We start from the raw sequence: 20,313 nt of genomic DNA, 5'->3' as shown, positions 1-20,313 counted from the left end.
ACGTTATCTTATTTTGCTAGGCTACATCCGATTGGCTGGTGTATAGCCCTCTAATAATTCGAGATGTCCCTGGTCACTTCAAATCTTATCTTGCATGTGGAAATAATTCGGCCTAATAATTCAACGTGTACATAATTCTATAGTTGAGTAAGAAGCCTACACATACCTTTTTGTTTTGTTTACCATAACTGTGTTCAAACATTAATAAAATAGTTTGGGTCCATAGTTTGATGTCCATTTCATTTTTAGGCCTATTATTGTATTTAATTACTCAATTTACTACTACTAACATTAAAGTGCCTTCTTGCGTGTATTGAAATTCGTCTCTTACAAAATGAAAGATGCCATGCTGTAGCAGCCAATGGCTAAATTGCCGAAATACTGTTTGTGTCTAAAACATTTTTTTAGTAGGCCTAAAAGGCCTATTTATTTTACATTAGACAGTAGACTGGACTAAACAGCTTATCGTTTTTGTACCTACACGAGCCACGCGTACACGTTCTATATATGATTTATTATTAATAGGCTAAGCACTTGAGAAAAAAAGTTATGTCAGTCACAATCTGAATTTTAAAAAAAACCAAGAAACTCAAATTGATTAACGACACATAATTTTTCAAAGGAGCGTCATGGTTTTTTTTATCTCCGAATTCGATCAGTGTAAAAAAAAACTAAATTGATAAGACACAGTATTTCAATCTGTTGATACTGTGTCAATAAAATAATTATTCTGGATTAAAAGATTTTTACAACTCTGATACAAGACCCTGAGCTCTATGATGCTAGGCTTTGGTGTGAAAAGAAGTTGCATCAGACCCCTGTGAAAGAAATTTTTTTCTTCTCGTAAGACGAGAATTTTTAAAATTATTTTAGGTACTTCGTGCAATGCCAATCAATAGTCAGGTGACTCGCAATGTCTTGCAACTGACGCTAGCTTTACTGAAGCCTGATCTAGTCGCCCAACCTCACCTCATTCAGGTAAGACTATTCAAATAAAAATATTGTGAATGCCCAGATAACAGACCTCTCAATTGATTAATTAATTTGTCTTATCCATTCCAGGGAATCCATGATCGGATATTACAGAATAATTTCTTATTTGTTCGGTCTAAAGTTCTGAAATTAAGTCAAGAGAGAGCTGCTGAATTTTATAAGGAACATACTGGTAGGCCAACGTCATTTATTGCAAAAAAAGTCCAAAAATGTTATTTATGATATAAAAAGCATTTTCTGATTAATTTCAGGGAAGTTCTTCCACAACAGACTGGTGCTCTACATGTCAAGGTGAATTTCACATTTTTATGCTGCAAGATGTATAAAGAATGTTGGGTCCTTGTCAAATTATTTGAAACAAATATTTATATTTCAGTGGACCACTGTATGCTCATATACTAGCCAGAGAAGATGCTATAGCTGAATGGAGAAAATTGATGGGGCCAACAAAAGTATTCAGGTTAGATTTATCAGAATAAAATAAGTCACTAAATGAGAGTAAAGGTTGTGAGAGAGTTAATTTAGTAAAAATGAAAACTTTCAGGACATTATATGAACAGCCAAACACACTACGTGGATTATATGGGCTTACTGATACAAGAAATGGAACCCATGGTTCAGGTATCTAAATGTTCCTTATGTTCCTGTTATCATTTAATATTCCTATGTAAACATATAAGCTATATAAGCAAAATGTTTCTTTTATTTACAGATTCTGCAGAATCAGCTAAAAAAGAAATCAATTTCTTCTTTCCGGAATTCGATTATCAAATGTGGTTTAACGATGAAGAACTTATTTTGAGAACTGGAAATGTTTCTTATGATGCAGAGAAAAAACAACATTATCCTTCACATGTGTCTTGAATTAAGTGAAAGATTGAGGATCATTTTGTCGAAGGTTGCTTTTTACACTTCCTTCATCGTTTGATCTAGAGACTATGAGGAATCGAACTAAAACTCACTATTTCGAAAATATCAACTAGAAAATGATATTTTAAAAAATTGCAAACAAGTTTGCGTGGTGAATTGTAAGTGAGATTTTTGTTATAAAGTTAACAATAAACTAGTTTTGGGAAATGAAAAGTCTTTGTTTTGTATGTATTTAAATCTTTTTAGTTATTAATCCTAATCTTAGCATCAGTCCTTGAAATTATTTGAAATTACAATTAATTTTTCTTACGTGTAATGATAATTACCCACATTCAATGATATCTTTTCATATGTAATTAAAAATAATTAGAAAAAAAATTTTTATCAAATAATTGAATTAATCGCTCATTTGATGATTTGCGTTTTGAAATGATCCTGTGCGTTTTCAACAACGTATTTCTTTTTACTGAATTAGCGGGAATTAGTAAAATAATTCTTTAAATTCATTTTAACTCAATATCAAGCTTCATATATTCATCAGGGGGTGATTTTCCGTGTATTAATCGTTTATTTCAAATTGAAATATAGATTTGGGAAAAATATTGATTTTTGTGCACAAAGCTTTTGTTGTCATGACGCTCGTTGATCCGCCATTTTGTCGTCACCGAGATGATGCCAAGATGGCGTCGCTATGCCGAATAACTGCCTATCAACCACACCGCCACAGAAACTAGTTTCTACGAAAGCCGTAACACTTCCCTAAACACGCGGAAGACTCGCATCGTAAAGGATACCATTATCGTATACGATCGTTAGCGTATATCGTAAAACGGTACCGAGTCGATCCGACGCGAATTTACGAAATTTTGCCGTATTTAAATTAGTTCCCGGCGGACGAATCGACGAATTTGATTATGCAGTGAGTCTGGCAACTGTTGCCGTAGGAATAAACGCCATAGCCACGGTAGCTGTGACGACTGTTACCCACCAACAGCTCAGGTGATTTTTACGTTATTTTCGCTTTAGTAGTCGATTTTCTAGTGTTATCGTTGCGTTCAGGGTTACATCTAGGTGTTCTAGAAATATTTTGGGTTGGAATCGACGAGTATTTTGGGCTAATATTGAAGCGTTTGGTTTTCAGCTCGGTTGCCATTGGTTTGTGTGGTTGTGAGGTAGGCACTGGCAACTGGGGATTCTTCTCAGCGCTTGAGATTCATATGCTGAATGTTGCCAAGTGATGCAAATATTCATCAGTTGAATACTGTGTAAGATTTACACATTTAGACTTACACATTTAAAACATAAACTGAAAGTATGAATTAGGGTCTAAATTTTACCGTCATCATCTCTCGTTGTTGGTTGCCAGTATTGGTATTTAGTTTTGAGTGATCACTGACACTGACAGTGATACTCTGTCCTCCGCCTTCCTATTATAACTGTCATCCTGGTCGCTCTCTGACTGATGAACAGACTGAAAACAAAGCTGATGATGCCAAAAAAAGTGAAAATGATATCAATTTTATCTCCTATCTTATTTAAACATCGCTTGTTTTGTAAGTGGAACTTTAGCCAGTTTTATGAGGATACAAGGGCTAATTAAGCCTCCTCATCAATATACTACATTCTGTTGAAGTTTACTTTTGGTCTGCCATCTCTTTTATCCATTTTACTATGTACAAGGATTGCCAAATAGTCTTAACTCATCAAAGAGACTCCATCTTGTGAACTAAATCAATTTTAACAATATGTTTCCATGCCTCCCATTTGAAATGATTTTCATATCATCAAAAATCATGGTTCATGGCATGGAAACACAGGAAATATAATATTGTTAAAAATTAATGGCATAACTTTTCTCTATTCATGAGAAATGAAGACTCTGAAAATCCTTCAAAAAATGAATAAAAACGATTGCACAGTTTCACCGATCGTTTTAAGATAAATTTGAGACAAAATATTCAAACTAATCCCAGACAAAAGATAGATGTAAGGTAGGCCTACTCAGTACGTTGAATTACCAATTCATACAACAAGGGATATAGATTTTTGTTATTTCCCCATCTCAAAGTTGTTTGATTAAGCAGGGGAAAAATTAAGGCCCTACTTCAAAATTAAGGTTAGATAATTCTAGATCAATGTTATCTGAAGCCTATAAATGAAAACTAGGCCTATGTGTCACAGAGGTCTTTTGTAGATCAAGCTTTACTTAAGCATCAGTTTAGAAAGTGTAGAGGCTACGGGCTCTAGTCTTAGACTTTGAATGTATGGGGTCATTGATTTATTACACGCATAAGGGGAATGGGAGGGCTAAGAGCAATTGCATCACTGTAATGCTTAAAATGTATATGGAAAAATGGCAGATTTTGCGTACCTTGGAAGGAGGGTTGAAAAATTCAAATTCTATGCGTAGGGCCTTAGGCCGATGTGAAGGGTATCGCAGGCTGCTCTCGTTTTTCATGAAAAAGCCATTCGTTAGGTCTACAGGCATTGTAATGAGTTTGATTGACCTATTAGTCCCCAAGACCACATAATGAAGTGAGTCCAGTTTAAATTTCAACATAGATAAGCCTAATTAAGTTTACATCCGTATAAGGTGAAAGGTCTGCCTCAAGTGCGCGTAGGCTAGATGAAAGCTGTACATAGCTCTGAAGTTTACTTTGTATTGGAAATTATTCCAGCAGTAATCGGCTATGTATGACTTCTACAAGTGATCATCATTCTGATCATGCTGACATTCCGTACATTTGTCTATTGCTTTCCGTGAATTAGCGATTTTTCTTAAGCTGCGAGTCAGCAAATTGAAAGCAATTCTGATCGCATGTTAACCGCTTCCATAGTTTCGCCATGGATACATCTTCAGCGATTAGGTTGCCATGCGAGCGCTAGAACAGGTATTTGATCAATGAGACGTCATCCTGGTGGGACATGCAATATAGAAAGATAACTTTTTGTCAATTTCTGGTCTGGTTGTCTTGTAGTCGCTGCGTAGTGGCTGTCACTCGATAAAGATAATCATTAATAGCAGTTTGTCATGAGAATTCCCATTCTTTCAGCGTGTGTGCGCGCGTATTGTTTTCATTGATGGCTCATATTATAGTAAACTACGTTCGAACGAGTGACGAACGCTCGGTGCCAATTTTATCATCCCCATGCATAGGTACTATATTGAAACCCGTGCTCATCGGGGAACTTCCGGCTGAACAGTCCCATTAGTTTGTGTATGAATAGAAAATAAACTTATATCGGTGGCTAAATTGCACTGTGAAGACAGTAATAAAATGCAGTTAGTCGTAATATGCTCCGCTGCTGAAATATAATGACTACTGTAAAAAGAATGACTACAGGAAAGAAGAAACCGACAATAATAATTTCATCGAAAAATGCGGCAGAAATAAGTTGACTTATAATAGGGACCTGGTTATTTGGTACTATCGGACTGATATTGAATCGTTCAGTTGTATGGCTTGGCCGTGCTGTCATGATTCATGGGCCAGTTTTGCTAAACTGACTTGTTTCACAATGGTGTTTTAATTATTAATGACATCATTTGGTCGGAAATTTGTGAAGCTGGACCCTGTTTATTCAGCGTCAAATGAAATAGATTTTGAATCGGACGATTACGCCTGACCTCGCGCGTGTGTTTGTCTGTGTGTGTGTCATTTCATTAAGCGATTCGACGATTGATATTTCTGCACCGTGAAAACACTGAAAATATTGGAAGCTTTGGAACAAAAGCAGTTTGATGCGATTAATCAATTAAGTGCAACATGCGCATGCAGCGAATTGCATGCAGGTATTAGCAGCATACCTGGCATTTAATACCCTGCCTTATTCGTTCGTTCGTTCACTGAGACTCAGAGACGTGTGAATGTAATGAGAGTTGTCGATGGTGGATGCTATTGACAGTGTGTTAAACATGGGGCCATGGGTGGATTTTCTTCAGGTGAGACCGCATCTTATTATCACCGTTAATAGTTGTTAGTTTGATTATCAAGCGTAAGGCTAAGTTGTTGTAAAACCGTAATTTCTACTTTGAGATCTCGGCTTGAATCCTATTTTCAAGGGTATTGTGTTTGGCTATTGTGGTTAAGTAGAGGTTTGTTGTGATGAAAGTTTTGGACTGTGAAGTCACAAATTTGCAACGTCCCTTAAAAAGAATGCTTTATACTTTTTGCCTATTGGTGCCACGCCAGTAAATATTCTAGGACCGGTTAAAGATTTGTATTTGAATTTAGATTGAGTTTCATTATCACATAATTTCCATGTAGCATTGTCAACGGCTTTGCATGATGTTGATTTATACTTTGGCATCGTCTAAGAATAGGAATGAAAATAAATCTATATTTTGAAGCCTAGCGTGGTAGTTTGTGTTTTTCAGGTTTAACATCGATACTGCAAAGCTCACGCATTATTGTGGTTGGCTTCCCCCTCTCTCTCTGTCTCTCTCTCTCTCTCTCTCTCTCTGCATATGAATCAATAGTCTTAATCTGCTAATGACAAACTCGGCATCCACAGGACATCCATAACGCTTGACGAATTAATTGTCGGCTTGCATTGTTACTTTTATGATATTATCCGAGTGCAATTCCTGCAACAAACATCGATAATTGGCTTTCAATAAAGCATTTTTATGAAAGACTAGTTTTAGTGCAAAATATGACCGATTCTTTTTTCATGATTAAAGTAAGTTTTTGTTTTTTTCGTTATCTAATGTACTGTAATGCTGACCGTGTTTACAATCCTTGTGTATTTTCAGGCAGAACAAGAGGACAGTTTCATGGCGACACAAACATACGTTACAGAGATGCAGGCTATTAACGCCAATAATATCCAGGTGAGTACAATGTGAATCGATGATGGGAATAATGAAATCTTTTGTTCACGCCGTTCAACGGTGCGTTTTCAGGGCAGATATTGACCGAGAAATTTCCAATCGATCGTCGCTCGACTAGTAGCGAGCGACTTTAAGATAACGATGGCCGCTAGAAATGAACGAAATGGGAATTGATTTGACTTCATATTCGGAATGCGAGAGCAACTCGGGCTATTGTTTCTAATGGCGATATTCGGAATGTCGTGTCTTTGTAGGCTTTAGGAACACAGAGTAATACTCCTAGTCAGTCACCACAGACGCCGACGAAAGCAGCTCCACAAACTGCTACTATCATCCAGTCCGCTCAAACCGGACAGCAGTTTATCGTAACAAGTAAGAACCCAATCTTTTATTGCGCGATATTTTCAATTATTTTCTAATTTCACAAAGTGGAACTGCTCATTTTGTGTTCTACTAGATTAAAAAGAAGCTTCGAATTGATCGAAAAAGTTATCATATATAAAAGATAATATGAGGAATCAGTGTTTCAACGATGATCTAAGTGTATGTATCTTAGCTAATGTAGCTTTGTCTATGAATTGTGATCAAGTACAAAGCTGCATCGAGATAAACTGCATTAAAAACGATATACGATCCTGAGATTCAGATTAATCCGATTAGAGACTCTTCACAATGAACTGTATGAAATAGTCTTATTTGATCGTCACGTGTTCTATTTTGTTAGTGGGGATGTTACTAGTTGCTTACGTTTTTTCTTTCTTTGCAAGCATCAGTTGCGGCAGCTGAACAGAACAACACGCAAGAGAATGCAAACACAACGGAAACAGTGACTCTTCAAGCAGCTGCTGGACAGACTGTATATCCAGCTCATGTCCAGTATGTGGAAAGTTCCGATCCTACTGTATATGCCGCTACAAATGGACAAATGTGAGAGTTTTCACAAGAATGTTGCAGTGTTGTAGTGGCACATGGCCGTATTCAAGATTCCGATGAATTTTTTGCCGCTCGCTAGCTCACACGAATGCTACGTTTGTAGGCGGCAAAATTTTTTCGATTTTGAGAAGCTTTGAATCGGACAATTTGACCTAACTTGATTCTTGTTCACCACAAGCAAATATTGTTGTTCGTAACAGATAGTTGAGCCAAAATTTTGATGCTTTGTTCTTGTTTTGCACACAGTTCGTTCGGGCTGGGTTTCCATTAAAAATATTGCTAAAACTTGATAAATTGATCATGAAATGGAAATCTAGCTCCGTTACAAATTCTGAGACCAAACTTTCACCTACTTCACTGTGATTTAATTGTTCTTAGTTTGTTTAAACAATGTTTCTTGATTGAGTTATTATAATTTGACCTATGGGCAACATCTGATGTATATCATCTATTTTTTTTGAAATTTATATTTCACATAAAAAGTCTCTAAAGGGACGATGAAAACTTGAATCGAGAAACATCTGAAAACGTAACTAGGACCTCTCCTTGTCCATTTATGTGTTCGATTTTTTTTATTTAAATGTTCTTTTAAACTCGTTTCTAACTGAATTCAGGTAAAGTAACCAACATGTATTTGACGGATATAATTTGTGTTCAGTTCCTGGATCCTTCTAAATGTTTAGATCTGTAGAGAGCTGAGTTTTACTGAGATTGAATCTCAAAATGTTTCTGTGTTATAAACTGCAATTTATTGAAATGAACTGAATAGAATATTGAATGGTGTACCGATTGTTATCGTGAATTATTTTGGTTAATCATCTATGTTTGTAAATGAATGTTTCAGGCAAAACTACACAGACTATACTCAGGCAGCTATGTATACTCCTGTATCTGGAACATACTATCAGACAGCTTCCGGATCACAAGTAAGTGTTACTTTTCTCGATCTTTCCATGAATTCTACCGCTAAAACTATAACTTTTCTTGGTTCACCCCCCTAGCAATACGATAACAAATTGAACTTCATGCTGTGTAATTAATCATTCAAACCCCCTAAATTCGTGCTCAATCTCGTGTATGATGTTTTGTGCACTGAATCTCTTCAAAAACCTTTTCATTCACCAAATGATCGTGGCGATGATGCGTTCATTCTGTGGCCACGATTCTCAAGCACGGTTTTTACCTACGAAAGATCGGGTTGTAAGATATGATAACGGCGCATTGCATAGAAAAGCCTGGTTGGATACTTAGACCCTTTATATGGTCGATAGTTTGAACCCTTGTGCAGATTTAGTATGACTAAAGCCTGATGGGAAGTGATCCAAGAAACTGACAGAATTGAGAATTTAATACTGTTCTCATATTGCATCATCCGCATGCTGCTTATGATATTTATTCATTATATCCTTAATTCTATACCCACCTGATTAATTATTATAGCGGTGGGGACAAATACTGTGCTGTTTATCATTACATTGTCGATGGATTTGATATGCAGATTATATCACATACATTTTTTTTGTAATCCCGGTATTTGTCTTGCCTCCGAAACGTACCTCGCTATTTTTAGCAGCGGATGTTTGCATAAAAGATTATAGATATTATTCATGAGTGCATAGCGCTGTAACCCTGTCATTCGAATCGCAGTAAACTTTGCACGAGCTCGTAGGGAGTCCGGTTAAAGTTGATGAAAATTGAGTGAAAATTTTGGAAATCGTTGTAAAGCATGGTATAAATCAATTTTGATCGTTGTAAAGGAAGAATCGAGAGCTCATTGAAGTTTATTGTATAACACCACCAACTGCTCATCATGTCATATGTTAATCTGATGATAATGTGATGATCTTCTTCGTCTATTTCTCTATTTTCTCACATCAGGAGTGACCCCCGCTGTTGCTGCTTATACTGTCGTAGTATGCACCATCATTGCCGTGTCAATAAAAACTCTGCACCTATATCCTGTGTTAATCCGATTGACTGACTACCCGTGACTATTAACTCCTCAACTTTTATTATTCGTTGATTAATATTACTAAAACTAATTCATTAACGATTACATATAGTAACTATCCTTGATGAAATATATATATAGATAATATGTTTATGAAAATTAGACCTGTTTGCTTTCAAAAGTGTTTCAAAATTGATTATAGCTAGTAGCAATACAATTCAGAATGTTGATATTTGGAATTATTTTCTCAAATCTTAAAGACAAATGTACTAATAAACCTAGATATAGATTTAGTGTAAAATAAAAAAAGAATTGGAACCATTGAGATAATCATCGGAATTAAAACCGATAGAGTTGGCGGCTGAGTATGAGTAAACTATTTATTGCAGGTGCAGAGCATTCAGCGACAGTTCATGGCTCAACACGGGGGCACGTACCTGCTACAAGGGGGAACTATGGATGGGGAGGGGTTCCCAATTACTCATACAACGAGAGCCTCTCCGGCCACAGTAAGTATCACGAGCACCTGTATGTACATGTTGAATCGAGCGATTCTGGCATCGTTTTTTTCGTCTTTGCATAATTTCAGTGGGAATACAGCGATCAGGCTCCGGGTAATGAAGACCCAGCGCAAAATTACCATCCGTCGTCGTGGAGCAACCGCGTTGATTTGAAGGCCCACGAAAAAGAGGTATATATAGTGATTGTTTAGTGTTTGTATATTGTTCACCCCGGCGGTACATGCTCTGCGGATGAGTCAGTTGTCGATAGGAGCTACAATCAGTCGATCAGCGCGTGTGGTGTGGACAGATTCGAAGAAACCCGCTTTTCAATTAAAAACAGGCAAATGCAAATTCTACAATATCAATGGGGATATACCGTATGGTGATTTTATTGGATACATCAGTCTTACCGTTTGATTTGAATATCAATCAGTTTTATTTGGCCGTTCTTTCTATCTAGTGAGTCCATTGTTAATGCAATGACGTAATCTTTGTTCGTCTTGTTGTACTGTGTCTGTATTCTGTCAGTTATATGCGAGACTGACACCTTGCTAGTAGAATCTATGAACATGGACTCTGGAATAAAGTCTAAGCTGAAACTTGTTAATTACAGCAAAATTCCCATGATGGTAGTTCAGTGAGTCAGACTTGAGAGACGCTTCGAAGGAATGTGATTGCCTGTTTTTAATGACTCGTTTGAAATTTATATCACAGTTGAGTTTGATTATTTTGATGTTTCTCCTTGCGACAATAATCCAATTGTCTTATCAGATATATTAGATGTTTTTTGAAAGCATACTCAACTTCGTTGGTGTTATTGTCATAAAAGGTGATAAAAGAAAAAGAAAAAAAGTTAAGTTTTCATTAATAGTTGGCAGATTTATTAGACAACAGTCATTTATTAGACCTTATACACAGAGAGATATGTTTTATTAGGATTAGAATCTTCATTTCTAGAACAATTCAATGCTGTGGTCGTTTAGTTCCTAGTTAACACTACCAATTTACCTACTATTAGTTCTGTTCTTGTTCTTTATTCATTTATTGATACCAACGTTTTCAATCTAGGTTGTTTTATCATTGAATAATTGACCGCAATTTCAGTGTCTAGTTCCTAATGAAAAGCTATTAGTTTCATTTCATTCAGTCGAGGTCAGAAGTAAGAAGTAAAATTGTAACTATAAATATGTATTTATGTATATGTATTATCAGATTTTTTCTGTTTTGTCGTGTTATTTCATTATTGAGCCATTTCCCTTTGATGTTTTTGTAAAAGTACTGTTTTGAAAATAATATTGTGAACGCCTATTTCATGATCAGACCAGATGTGGTAAATTTGTTTCTTTTGTATATACAATTTTATTAATCTATTTTAATCCTTTCACTATTGTCAAAGATCGATAACAAAGAGTGTTTTACCTTATGTCTCGGGGTACATTTATGCTAACATCAATAGTATGTATGCAATTATATTCATTTGAAAGAAACTGCATTCGATAATACTGTAGTAGGGTCTACTACCAGGTACCAGGTAGATCGGTGTAGCCTGCAAAGAGTGGCAGCACAAATAAAGATGTATTCGTAGAGTTTAGAAATATGTAGATGTTTGCTTATTCAAAATCCTGTATTATAGCAATGATCAAAGCTTGTTGTGCGCTATAAAATATGAACTCCCGATATGAAAAATCCTGGTGCCAGTTCCACAGGTCAATTAAATTTGACTTCATTGTGGAACTAGTGCCTGAAGTATTATCAGTTATCAGCTGGACATTGGGGTAATGAATCGGCAACTTAACAGTTCAGCAACTTAACAGTAGAAACTAACATTATGCGCAGCAGGTTTTGATTACTGACCAGTGAATTTGTTGAAATTATCCATTTATATGATGACTTTTTATGATGGCTGTTTTATTTAGTTTCTATTCACTCATATGTCATTGATCATTAATTTACAGCTGAAGTCTACAGATGATGGTTACCTGTTATATTCATGTCATTCCTGCTTTAGTTGTTCATACAGTCAATCCAATTTTATCCGTGTTGAGCTCTTGACTTGTGTTTTTGTTGGCTGCATCTTATCTCTCTTTAATCTGAACTTCTCCTAATCCTGAATAAATTTCATATTGCTGCCAACTAATGAGAAATACGGATTAGACTGGCTTGGCTGTTTTTTCAGGATGTTTTTAAATCCAGTAATGAAGTCTTCTTTTGTTGCTTTACCTTTGGTTTTCATTTACAGCATGCAAACTATAGGATTCCCCTAATGAATCACAGATTCATTTCCTTCTCTTATCGCTCACACTTCTTGAGGACTTAAATGCTTCATCGCCGGTTAATTGTTTCGAATATATACAATTGTGATATTGATTGTTAGGTTCAGTGGCTATTTGAGCATTTCGAAGCAACAGATGGTGTGAGCTTACCCCGTGGTACTCTTTACAACCTATATCTGCAACACTGCGCAGAAACTAAACAAGATGCAATGAATGCTGCATCATTCGGAAAGCTGATTCGTTCAGTGTTTATGGGGTTACGGACCCGTCGGTTGGGTAAAAGGTAGTCAATGTTTTCTACCTACTTTATTTTCTAATATATGTGTCATGTTTATCATTGTTTTTGTGTATTGCCTTAGGTTCAGTGGCTAATTGAAAATTACGAAACGGCTGATGGAGTGAGCCTGCCGAGGAGCACCTTATATAACCATTATCTCCGACACTGTCATGAACAAAAAATGGATCCTATGAACCCTGCTTCGTTTGGCAAGCTCATACGCTCAGTTTTTCTGGGCCTGAGGACCCGTCGATTAGGGACCAGGTAGAGATGATTCAATTTCATGGTTCACCAAAATTTCTAGACCTAACCACATTCCATAATTCATTGATAGTTTATACATTAATCATTTTTAGCTCACAAAGTTTCGGGGTCGGGTGCTCATGATTTTCAGTTTCTAGAACATTTTAAACACTTACCATATTTTCTTAGTATCAGTGTTGCCCACAATATATCTTTCGTTCGGAGAAGACGCCGGTTGCATTTTCATTTTGTGAAGATTATTTATTGCTTTCAATGTTTTTAGAATTTATTTTAGTATTGTCTGTACATTCTGTGTATATTATTGAAAATCTGGTATGCTTGGCATTCTTAACTATTCGTTGTTGTAACGGATGAAATACTGCGTTTGTGTCTATTATTGACAGTATATTGTAGCTCATTTGTTTATCTATACATTGTATTGTGGGCAACATTGATCACATGTTAAAACAGTTGGCATGTTTTGAGTTGTGCTTTTGGTTTTCTGCTAAGTTTTGACTTTCATCTTTGTCTGTTATGTTGATGTTCGATGTCAACTATTGAGATTGAAATTTTTACTCCGTTTCAAAGATATCACGACGATCGTAATGAATGTCATTTTCATGTTTTATGCATATTCTCTTATTAGGGGTAATTCTAAGTATCATTATTACGGAATTCGCATTAAGGCTAATTCTCCGCTGAATCAGTTCACCGATGATCAGACAATGGCCATGAGACAACAGCCTATCAATCAAGGCAAAAGGTAAAAATACCTAGAATATGAACTCCTTAAATGTTGATCTTAATATCCAGTATTTGATTCAGTTGCAGGTAGTTGCTCATTTGTCTTATGTTTTGCAGGTTTAAAGCGGTGAACACCAAAACCGAAGGATCTGATAGTGGAGATGCGTCACATAGCGCAACCGCCGCATCGCATGAGACCTCATCTAACCAGCAACATCAACAGTTCCTCGGCGATGCATCTGGTGCCATTCCACATTTTGGATCCATCGACACGGTCACAATACCCCTACCTGAAGGAGTTAACAAGGACCACATTAGGATAATGGAGCAGCTGTATAGGGAGCATTGCGAGGTATATATAGACAGATCACATGCATTCATTTGGCTGTGTTTGTGTTTTCACAATATGTATCTAACATCGCAGTCTTCTCCATTTCGATTTTCAGGCAGTTTTAGATGTTGTCGTAAATCTACAATTCAGCCTTATCGAGAATCTATGGAGAACGTTTTGGCGAAATCCTGAGGAGAGTAGTCATAAGTGAGTGTTTCGCTGGCATATTCGACCCAAAATTTACTCATTAATAGTAGTGTTGTTCATAGCTATATCCACTATTGTTGTGTTTCAGTGATATTGCAATCGAGAAACGACTGCCAAAAGATAAATTGCAGGGAGTTTGTAAATATGAGCCTGTACTGCGATACATTCGTCAATCAGATTATGCCTTCTATCAGTCCCTCGTCGAAGTACTCATTCCAGACGTCCTCAGACCCATTCCGAGTAAGTCCGACTTGATTTACCATGCATAATGTCAATGTTATAAGATATCAATACCAATTTGAAATTTGTTGATTTCTTATAGGTTCCTTGACCCAAGCGATTCGTAACTTCGCGAAGAGTCTAGAAACATGGCTGAAAAATGCCATGGAAGGAATCCCCGATGAAATGACACAGCAGCAGATAACTGCTGTGAGTGCATTCGCTCAGACCCTGAGGAGATATACGTCCCTAAATCACCTTGCTCAGGCTGCTAGAGCTGTCCTTCAGAATACGTCCCAAATCAATCAGATGCTCACTGACTTAAACAGGGTTGACTTCAATAATGTCCAAGTAAGTCGGTAGTGAAACGGTGTTAAAATGGTCAGCGGATATTTGAGGAGCGTTTCTCATACGCATTGATCTAATTTTCAGGAGCAAGCATCTTGGGTTTGCCAGTGCGACGACGCAGTCGTCACACGTTTAGAACAAGACTTCAAGAAAACATTGCAGCAACAAAACTCACTTGAACAGTGGGCTATTTGGCTTGAAGGAGTGGTGAACCAGGTCCTCAAACCGCATGAAGGCAGCCCGTCATTCGCAAAAGCAGCTCGACAATTCCTATTAAAATGGTCTTTTTACAGGTTGGTTACCAATCAAACTACCTAAAAACTTGATGCTCAATATGAGAATGTCTGATTGAATATATGAATTTTATATCTATTTTTAGTTCGATGGTTATTCGTGATTTAACCCTGCGTAGTGCGGCCAGTTTTGGTTCCTTCCATTTAATCCGTCTGTTGTACGATGAGTACATGTTCTACTTGGTTGAGCATAAAGTAGCAGCCGCAACAGGAGACACGCCAATCGCTGTCATGGGAGAGGTGCGACATGTTCTAGCTCATTGGAACTGGCCTGATTTACTATTCTAGTCAACAAAAAAAAACTCCGCCCAATGTTCCCTTAATGATAATTGTAAATAAATGTTAATCGTTTACACAACACTTAACCTAATAGTTTAGCTAAGCAAACAATGGACATTATGTTAGAAGTTATTTAAGCATGATCAACTTAATTTAAGATTAGAGAAACGAAAAAGAAATCATGAAAGAAATGATATTATCACTTGTAAAGTTTGATTGATGGATAGTTTGGATCTGATTGTATCTTAATTCATATTAGTTTTTGTCTTTTCTTCAGTTGACAGATTTTGGTAGTTCGGGCACAATGAGCACTTTAGAGAATGGAAGATCAGCTAGCGCACCCGTAGCACCGAAAGTTACAACCGTAAATTCCATTAGTAGCATCCCAGCCACATCTCTTCTCAATTCCGGAGCCACTGCTGTTACCGTTCCTGCCTCCCTTGCCCACGCCGTCAACCAGGCTGGTGCTCACGCGGTGACTGTCGTGGCGTCCGGGGCGTCATCGACAGCCGGCACTAAAACTATCGTCGTCGTTCCCGTCTCCGCTACTAATGCTGCTGAATTTCATCACCCCACCAAGAAAATCAAAATCGGTTAACATTGGTCGACGTTAAACGCGTTTAATCAACAGTCGGAAATGTTTGCCAGTGGCTACGTGTAATATGATGGGAATATCGCGACTGTTTTGTTGTATTGTGGCTTAAGATACATACGTACATGGTGGTGTTGATCATTCCAAGTGCCTGTATACATAAATGCTATATGTAGGTAGATATGTAATTGGGTATCGTGTGAATCGTCAAGGTACATTCGTAATCTCTGTGTTTGATTTATCCACAAGATGATGATGATGATGATGATGACGACGATAGGAAATCCTGATAGATGTCAGACCAGTCAGTTAGCTGATCAGTTGATCTAAAGCATGTACACGTATTTTGATATGTTATACTGTCGTTCAGATGCGTTTTTAAACATTTAGAAAAAACAATTTCCCCAAGAAAAAAAATTTGTTTGATTTATTTTGATTTTGTGCATTTGATGGAGTTGTGAAGTTAGATTTTTGGCATGTGTTTTGATGATTTGTTATATTCGCCGTACTATTGATTGTTTTTTTTTCTCAAAATTAGTAGGCAGGGAAAAATGGTTTCTAATTTTATTAGCATGAATTATTTTGATTACAATCCATCCGACGAATGCAGTTGACGATGTTTTAATTGAAAAGCGAAAACGTTTTCGAATCAATCGAATGGCTGATCTGTTTGCTGCTGCATGATTTCATTTGAAATAAACAGCGAAAGGGTGAAAATAATTGCTTATTTACGGGTGGTGCTAACAGTGAATATCAAAAGGCAATGACGTTATGTGCTATACTTGCAATTGACTTTTTGCTACGTTTGTATATAAAAGTTGATTTTTAAATATGCCAAGCTACAATATACCTTAAAACTGAACAACACGTTCCTACTCTCCATTTATACCGGTAATTTTGAGAATATGAAAATAAACCAAGTTGAAGACTGCAAGCAAGTTGAGCTATATTCCCTATACGTTTCGAATGAGACTCACGAATGGTTAATTTCCCCTTCTCGAAGGCATGATAATTATATACTGGGGTATGTGTTTACTCCTGATCCAGTTACCGATGATGTAACATTCGACTATGTATGATTGACTCATAATATATGAAATAAAGGATGTTTTTCTAAACTGGTTATCATACTGCTGCCTATCTAATATATGTATATATATATATATATATATATATATATATATATATATATATATATATATATATATATATATATATATATATATATATATATATATATATATATATATATATATATTTAATGTGTACACAAATCACTTCCACGTATTAGGTTTAGAATCTTTTCCGTCGAAAGCCTTTCCGATTCGATTTGAAATGGTTTAAGAAATTCTCTATATGTGGCAGTGTTGTTTATTTATGTCGTAGTTTCTGCCTAATATATTTTATCGTATGGTGTCATTTTTACAATCATATAAAGGTACATTTATTTGTTGAATCCAGTAGTCCCCGGTTGGTTTTCCGGTTCAGGACATCTCACATCTTACCAATCTCGAAATGATTCCCTCGTCTTCAATTTTAAGATTTATCTCTCAACTCGGACCAAATTTGCATGGGATAAACATGGATTAATGTAGAATGTGCGATGTGGTCATATTCTAAATTGAACTCTCTCCAAACGTATATTAGCATCTCTGTATTTCGTAAGCTCAAACGGGAAAATTAAAAAAATGAAAGAAATTATCAGTGAATATTATGCATTTATTTTTCATATGATACTGAGTGATTTCTATTATTATTACTGGTAGATAAAACCACTGACAAGCCATGACAATTACCTATTTATATTCATTGATATAGTATGTGATGTCACATTGTAAAAAATGCAGATGATATTTTTCCAAACTCTTTGAAAAACAAATTTTAACTAGAAAGTATAAATACGTGAACGGTGTGCGGTTAGATGTGTGTCGAACTGATGATCTTTTTTAGTGCTTGTGTCGTGTTCATTCGCACGTATATTTTCGATGGTTGTAAATAGTTCATATTCATCCGAAGTCTCAATTATTGGACAATTCTCCTCGCAGTATCCGCAAGAAAAGTAGATCTGATAGATGTGACTTTGATGAAAGTTTTCGGCCAAATTTTCTCGTTGGTTTTTGTGGTAATTTTACGAGGCATGTCGGTTTCGTTAGTTTGTTCTTGTTCGATGTTTTTGTCTGCATCTGGGAACTGTGAGGAGTCTTCATTTGTTACAATAGCATTTATTTGTAGTTGTCGTTTACTTTTCATTGATGTTTGTTGCAACGTACAAGGAAGATGCATGTGCATTTTGTTCTATCCTAGTTCACATTATTATTATTATTATTATTATTATTATTATCATTATTATAATTATGTAAATATTAGTAATTTATGTATTTAGTAAAAAATCTATATACGATGTATAAGTACTTTCAATTCTAAACTAGCACCACTTTGCCTTGTGGTGTACTTAATTTATTATCTTAAAAAGGCTGTAGTCCTAATTTATTTGTAGAATTTAGCTTTAGAAAAAGATTTTATTTAATTCGGATTAATACTTGACATTGGACTTATCGTTAGGCAGTGTTTAAGTTCAGAAAATCTACCAAATTTAGCGTTTAAGCGCATAGATCTACTGAACTTTGTAGATTTGGCCAACTTCACTGCTACCGTGCAAGAGCCATCTCTAGTTGAATTCTTCAATCGTTTTTCAACTGTTTTATCAAAGCAATGAATCAATCAATCGAAACTACGCAATGAAAATTACGATTTATTTTATGATGAGTTGATTTTCAATAAGATTTTTCTCGTTTTTCTCGTTGAGTTCATATATGTGATACCACAAGGCCTTCCTAGTAAAAAAAAGAAATTCTTGCTGAATATTAGTAAAAGTTGTGTCATCTATTTTTCATACGTACATTACAAATAAAATATCCTCTGTACATATTCTGTATAAAAAAAAGAAGAATAACTGCAAATGCTGATATATAAGCTAAAATATTATTTATTTTCTATACAGAGAGCTGTACATAGTCGTCGTGTCTTCTTATTACTAAAGAAAAGAAGGGTTGTAAATTTACAACACGGTGCACAAACTATTCTGTCAATATTCACCTGCATTCTCAGTTGACGTAGAGAACTCCTATTACTTACATTACGACGCCAGTTTTATTATCGCATCCAAAGGATAATTATTTTTCTAAACGAAAAAAAACCCGCCTTTTCTGTTGTTGTCTTGAAATTGTCAATGGATTCTGTGTAGACATTGTCTGTGTAGCGCCAAACAATAATTTTTGATAGCGTCATGGTTATGACTGGGGTTTCTTTTAGCTCGTATTGTAACCTCTTTCAGCACTTGTAAATCCTTACTTCTTATTGTAAGCCGAACACACCATTCTGAAAAGTGACTTACAGAACTAGTACTGCTTAGAATATTTATCATCAGACTGTTCGTTTCATGATTAGATTAGTGAACGTGAATTGATCACAACCGGGCTCTGATATGCAAGTTTTTACTCAATTGGCCCTCAATTTCAATCATCCCTTTCTTTGCCTACTGGCGTATGACACGGGAGTCGTCTTCATGCAGGCTACGTCCAGATAAGTCACGGATTTCTTTTCTGTAGAATAATTCTATGCATTTACACCTTACTCAATACACACGTAATAGTAAAAGGAAATATCATTTAAAAACATCGATTATATATGATTATGATTATATGAATATGTATAGTGTGAGAGTCTGGCAGAGTTTCGTTCTCTTTATCAAAAAATGCTGGCAGTGTAGTTTTGTCCCCATATACCGGTAGTTACATAGTTCATGTGGATACATTTTGTGTATATTTCAGAAAAAAAAATAAATGTTCATTCAACATAAGATTAATTTCTATATTGGTTGGTGTTGTTCTTTCTTTGGCAATTCTGGAGATTCTTTTAACAAAAAGACTGAGGGAGGAATGATGTTCACAACTGGTCGCTGGTGCATAGAATTGGATACGAACGATAAACTGAGGAGAATCAGGAATGATTTCATCTGCTTTTACTGTTGTATATGTCTACCTTTGCTACTTGGTCCTATATCCTAGAAAAATTATAAAAAGATATTTTCCAATTCTCATCAGCCCAATTCTCGCCCCTAATAACTAAAATTACATCAGTGTTGAAGAGAAAATATGATAAACAGGTAAAGACAAATGGTTCTTAGATGGACCAAACCGTCGCTCGCACCAGTAATGCAGCATACTGTTCATGGGTTTTCAATCGACGATTATTACACTATCCACTTCAGATCGATACGTAAATCAAAGCCATTGATTCATTTTCAATATTGATACGGATTCGATTGGATGACCAACCTACCCTTGCACGTAGTAGCACGTTCCGCATTTCGGAAACTGATGTCGGTTGCTAAGCAAGCAGCATTCGTTATCCTCGAAAAGTT

The 20,313-nt window shown here is 36.0% G+C and overlaps 2 protein-coding genes across 3 annotated transcripts; both read left to right on the top strand.

The window, feature by feature from the left end:
• Positions 1-60: 60 nt before the first annotated feature.
• LOC141899758 (nucleoside diphosphate kinase 6-like) lies at positions 61-2,062 on the top strand. Of its 2 annotated transcripts, none has more exons than XM_074786267.1 (7): positions 61-147; positions 874-978; positions 1,063-1,165; positions 1,245-1,284; positions 1,370-1,453; positions 1,538-1,614; positions 1,706-2,062. In XM_074786267.1, exons 2-7 carry the CDS (start codon positions 886-888, stop codon positions 1,855-1,857), a joined length of 549 nt encoding a protein of 182 aa, XP_074642368.1. In that variant the 5' UTR covers positions 61-147; positions 874-885; the 3' UTR covers positions 1,858-2,062. The 2 variants fall into 2 exon arrangements, with proteins under 2 accessions (XP_074642368.1, XP_074642369.1); XM_074786268.1 differs by having other exon boundaries at positions 64-142.
• A 749-nt stretch (positions 2,063-2,811) lies between these two features.
• On the top strand, positions 2,812-17,022 carry LOC141898471 (DNA-binding protein RFX2-like). Its single transcript, XM_074784383.1, has 16 exons — positions 2,812-2,862; positions 6,620-6,697; positions 6,952-7,069; positions 7,465-7,624; positions 8,475-8,556; positions 9,971-10,090; positions 10,171-10,272; positions 12,717-12,898; positions 13,524-13,640; positions 13,739-13,973; positions 14,068-14,159; positions 14,248-14,399; positions 14,482-14,729; positions 14,811-15,019; positions 15,106-15,259; positions 15,576-17,022. The coding sequence occupies exons 2-16, from the start codon at positions 6,641-6,643 to the stop codon at positions 15,894-15,896; spliced, it is 2,349 nt and encodes a 782-aa protein (XP_074640484.1). The 5' UTR covers positions 2,812-2,862; positions 6,620-6,640; the 3' UTR covers positions 15,897-17,022.
• Positions 17,023-20,313: the final 3,291 nt, after the last annotated feature.

The sequence above is a fragment of the Tubulanus polymorphus genome, chromosome 2, assembly GCF_964204645.1.
Source record: "Tubulanus polymorphus chromosome 2, tnTubPoly1.2, whole genome shotgun sequence".
NCBI classification, from domain to species: domain Eukaryota; kingdom Metazoa; phylum Nemertea; class Palaeonemertea; order Tubulaniformes; family Tubulanidae; genus Tubulanus; species Tubulanus polymorphus.
Note: the sequence above shows the minus strand (reverse complement) of the source record. Positions and strands in the feature narration are given on the sequence as shown.